The sequence below is a fragment of the Gossypium hirsutum genome, chromosome D06 (assembly GCF_007990345.1).
Source record: "Gossypium hirsutum isolate 1008001.06 chromosome D06, Gossypium_hirsutum_v2.1, whole genome shotgun sequence".
NCBI lineage: Eukaryota > Viridiplantae > Streptophyta > Magnoliopsida > Malvales > Malvaceae > Gossypium > Gossypium hirsutum.
In genome coordinates, this window is record NC_053442.1 from 14,671,993 (window position 1) to 14,676,889 (window position 4,897).

The window sequence follows — 4,897 nt, forward strand, 5'->3', positions numbered from 1 at the left end:
AAGTCTTTAGATCACGCGGTTGTGATGAACGATGATCCCATTGCAACTTTAATCGTCATGCATACAAAATCTTTTCATCATGTCCTCTCCACCATCTTTTGTGTTCTCAGTCCTTGTAGTCATTATATATTTCAAGGTTAGTCGCCCTATTTTAATATTTGTTAAAATTAAAATAATTTGATTGTAGGTGGCGACTATTGGCAAATATATATTAACTTCCAATACCCTAAATTTTATAGTTGTATTTGCTTATATGGCTTTCTACACGTGTAATTCTAGTCACGTATTTTTAATTAAGATGTCAATTAATAAATTAATTGCCGAGATTAAATATCCAACTAGTGAAGATATTCGTAATTTTATTTTATTGAAGCAAATCTTCTAGAAGATATGGTTATTGCAACTATGCCAACCTCTTTGTTTTACGAAGTCTAAACAGTCCCAGAACTTGAGAGTCGATAAAGAATGAAAAAACGTTCCTCTGACTGCGGATTTTAGTGTGTAACAGCTGGTATGGTATTCTCTCTGAAGGATTAATACCTAATTTCCCTTTTTTCTCTATCTCTTTCATAAAATAATTATAAACCCACACTTTAGAAATCCATTTTGGATTTTTCTAGTACTGTTACCATACGACGAGTCAATTCTGGAAAAAAGAATAGTACAACAAGCGTTTTTCGATTTCTTTGAATCGTCGACTCTTTCTGTGCTTTCATACGGAACATTCCAAATGCCAAAAACAAACTTCTAATTTTCATGGAAAGTCAAAGAGGGCAGCCGCGTCATTTTGTATTGAACCAACTTTTGTGGACTTATGGGCTCCGTTCACCCTATTCATCCAATGATGTATATATATACACTAATGTCAAACTCTTGTATATATATATAGAAAATACAAAGAACGGTGGAACTTGGAAGATATACTCTTGTTTGTATAGAATGAAGCTGTGAGAGTTGTGCAACACATTTGCAGATTCTGGGAAAAGAGAATGACAGTGATGAAAATTACATTGAGATCCATCATCCCTAGCTGTTCCAAGGGTGTTGTAAAACCAGAAGGCAAGCCTAAGAAGGATGTTTCGAAACAAGGTTCATTTACCAGGTTTGCAATGTTAGACTTCAGTTATCCAAGCTCAATGTTGTCGGAGGATCTGTCTACCTCGCTTGCCGGTTCGAATCTTTATGTTTTTACGCTTGGGGAGCTAAGACTGATAACAAACAGCTTTTCATCGGCTAACTTTCTGGGTCAAGGTGGGTTTGGACCAGTTCATAAAGGGTTCATTGATGACAAGCTTAGGCCTGGATTGAAAGCTCAATCGGTGGCTGTTAAGCTCCTGGATTTAGAAGGCCTGCAAGGACATAGAGAGTGGTTGGTCAGTATATATTAATTGCTTACTTTATTGGACGTTAATTGTTACTGTTTACTGATTATTGAATAAAATTTTTCATTATGGAGCAGACTGAAGTGATCTTTCTTGCACAATTGAGGCACCCACATCTTGTGAAGTTGATCGGATATTGCTGCGAAGAAGAACATAGACTGCTGGTTTATGAATATATGCCAAGAGGCAGCTTGGAGAACCAGCTATTTCGAAGTATGTTGTGTCTGTAAATTACCATTTGTTTCAGTTCATATATAAACAATAAAGGAATTAATGTGAAATGTCAATCTCCCATGGTGCAGGGTACTCGGTTTCTCTTCCATGGGCGACGAGGATGAAAATTGCTCTTGGAGCTGCCAAGGGTCTTGCCTATCTCCATGAAGCAGAAAAACCAGTAATTTACCGAGATTTCAAAGCGTCGAATATCTTGTTAGACTCTGTAAGTAATGCTTTTTTCATCATGTTCTTAATTTTTTACCTACCGCACAAAACTTTTTTCGCTTTAGAACTCCAACATTGATTCTGTATAATCTTTTTTACAGGATTACACAGCCAAACTTTCTGATTTTGGTCTCGCAAAAGATGGTCCGGAAGGGGATGACACGCATGTATCCACCAGGGTGATGGGGACAGAAGGCTATGCTGCTCCTGAATACGTCATGACAGGTCACTTGACGGTTATGAGTGATGTGTATAGCTTTGGAGTGGTACTTTTGGAGCTTTTAACAGGGAGAAGATCTTTAGACAAGAAACGTAGCCCAAGAGAGCAGAACTTGGTAGAGTGGGCGAGGCCAATATTGAATGATGCCAGGAAACTTGGGCGGATAATGGATCCTAGACTGGAAGGCCAATACTCGGAAATGGGGGCACGAAAGGCAGCTGCATTGGCTTATCAATGCCTTAGCCAACGCCCAAAGCAAAGACCAAAAATGTGTGATGTGGTGGGGATTTTGGAGCCCCTTCAGGATTATGAAGACATCCCAATTGGTTCCTTCGTTTATACGGTTCCAAACCAAAGTGGTTCACCAAAGGAGGAGGAGAAGGAATGTGAATCTAAAAAGAAAGAGACTGGGCATCATCAAAGAAACCACAGACCTCATCATCACGGCCATGGGCATCAAAACAGGTCACCAAAAATGTCTCCCATTCACTCCAAAAACGACACCCTTGAAAGTAAGTTGAATTCTCCCTTGCATCATACAGCAAGGGGAGCATAGGGTATATAGATCACACTGTAAATAGGATTAATTACAGATTGCGTTGGATTTTGATCACTGTGGCGAATGTTAAAGGAGTGTAAGATTTACATACCAAAAAAAAAAAGTGTAAGATTTTCTTGAGCGCAAAGACGTGTTTTACTTGCATTGATTCTTCCAAAATAGAAGAAATTGCTTTTCTTGGTTGAATTCTGAGTATTAATTGTTTATCAAGCAAAAGACTAATTAGTAATCACAAAGGATTTTGATAAGGAAATAAAAAATCAAAATTTTCAAAATACAGCTAACCATGAAATTAGATTATGTTACTCTTTGTTGGGAAGAAAAATAAAATCAATATCTAAACTCCCACTTAAATTATTTTTAAATCTCTCAATTTACAAACTCATTCTTTTTTTTATATATATTAATTTTAAGTTCTTAAATTCAATTATTTAATTTTAAAAAGACATAAAGTTGTTAAAAAAATATAAATACATTTATAATAAAAATTATTAGTTTAACAATTCTTAATTTTTAAATATTTTTCGTGATAGTAATTCAATAAAAGAACTTTATAAATACGATAAATAAAAAATTGTTATGAATATCTTATTAAGAGAAGAGTTGGTGCGGCAGAAGGGGTGCGGGTGGTTTGGTATTCGGTTTATTCAAATTATTCGAGTTATTTGAATTCGAAAACTCAATTCGATTCGAACTCAAAATTTGAAAAAAAATTTCGAGTTGACTCGATTAATTCGATTAACACTGTAATAGGCCCTATTTGCTCGAGCCCAGGACCAAAAGAAACCAAAATTAAAAACAACAAACCCAACAGGCCCAAATTACAAAAACCCTAGCCCAAAAAATTTACAAGCCCACAACACATAAACATTTTTAGAAAAGCAGAAACCCTAGCTCCCATGTGTGCTGCTCCTCCTCGGGTGCACCGCTCGCGCCTCGTCCCGAGGCCTAACCCCTCCTCTGCTGCATTGCACCAAAACGACAAAGGCGCCTCTTCTCCGCCTCCATCAACGCTTGCAAAAATGACAGAAAAGAAAGCAGAAACACGCAAGAAACAGTGCGAAACAGTAGAAAAAAATAGATAAAATACATTGTAAATCGACTATAAATAGCCTAAAAAACAGATTGTAAGGGGGTTCTTTTTTGAAATAACAGAGAATCGAATACAAAAAAGATTAATCGCATATAGATAAAAAAAAGGTGACCTTTTTATGGTTTTAGTCTTTTGAAACCTATTTTTTTGGTATATCTATAAAATAAAAATAAATAAAGAAACTTACCTGGGACGCTTCGTCTCCCTCCGTCATCGAAGGTTCTCCCCGGCGCCGAAAGCCCAGAACCCATTAGGGTTCAGTTTGGGGTACGTTGGAATGGATGGCGAGACGGTTATAGAAGAATCGATGGCTTTTTGTTGTTGTTGTTGTTGTTGTTGTTTTCTTTTTAGATTTTTGGGAAGGAAAATATTTTTCTTTGAAAAAGGGTTGAAAGCGGAGCTTTTGGGATTTTTCGGTCACCGTGGATGGCGGCGCCGTCGCCGGTGACCGGTGGCCGGCACGACAGCTATTGGTCGGATCGACGACCGGAAATCGAAAAAACTAGAGAGCATGAGAAAGCTCTTTGATTTTTTTAAGAAAATGGGTAGAATGAAATTTCTCAAAAACAATTTGGCTTTTATAGACTCATTAAACGACGCCGTTTAGGGCTGGTTTCAATAGCCCCAAAACGACGCCGTTTTAGCCTATGACCCGAAACCCAACCCGCTTCAACCTCAGGATCCGCTTTTTTTTACGGAATGGTCTAATTTCACTTTTAGCCCATTCACTTTTTAATTAGTTTGCGATCCAGTATTTTTCACTTTTTATTTTACCCCAAAATTTTATTTTTGTTTCATTTTAGTCCTTCGATGAAACGTTGCGCATAAGGGCCAGGGATATTTTCCCTTTTAGTCCCCATTGTCTTTAGCGCATCACTTTTTAGTCTTGAATCCTTTTTAAATTATTTTAAATTATTATAATTTATGCCTTTAATTCCATTTAAATTTCAATTCAGTCTTTTAATTAAGTCTATTACTTCTGTTCATTTTGCATATTTGTTTAGTATTTATTATTCTTTTACCTGGTTTTAATATTATTGTTTTTTAAAAATACAATTATTTATAATCTCTTATTTGCGTAAAATTTTATTATTATCACCATCATTTTATTTTATTTTTCTTGTTACTTATTTATTTCTTTTGATATTTTCGTGTTTGCCCTTTATTATGCATATTCTACCTTTTTTGCTTCACATTATTAT

General features: G+C 36.1%; 1 protein-coding gene across 1 annotated transcript; it reads left to right on the forward strand.

Moving 5' to 3' along the window:
* The first annotated feature begins 607 nt into the window (after positions 1–607).
* Positions 608–2,788, forward strand: LOC107901060 (serine/threonine-protein kinase RIPK). The gene is made up of 4 exons (XM_016826903.2): positions 608–1,373; positions 1,460–1,595; positions 1,685–1,821; positions 1,925–2,788. The coding sequence occupies exons 1-4, from the start codon at positions 990–992 to the stop codon at positions 2,597–2,599; spliced, it is 1,332 nt and encodes a 443-aa protein (XP_016682392.1). The 5' UTR covers positions 608–989; the 3' UTR covers positions 2,600–2,788.
* Positions 2,789–4,897: the final 2,109 nt, after the last annotated feature.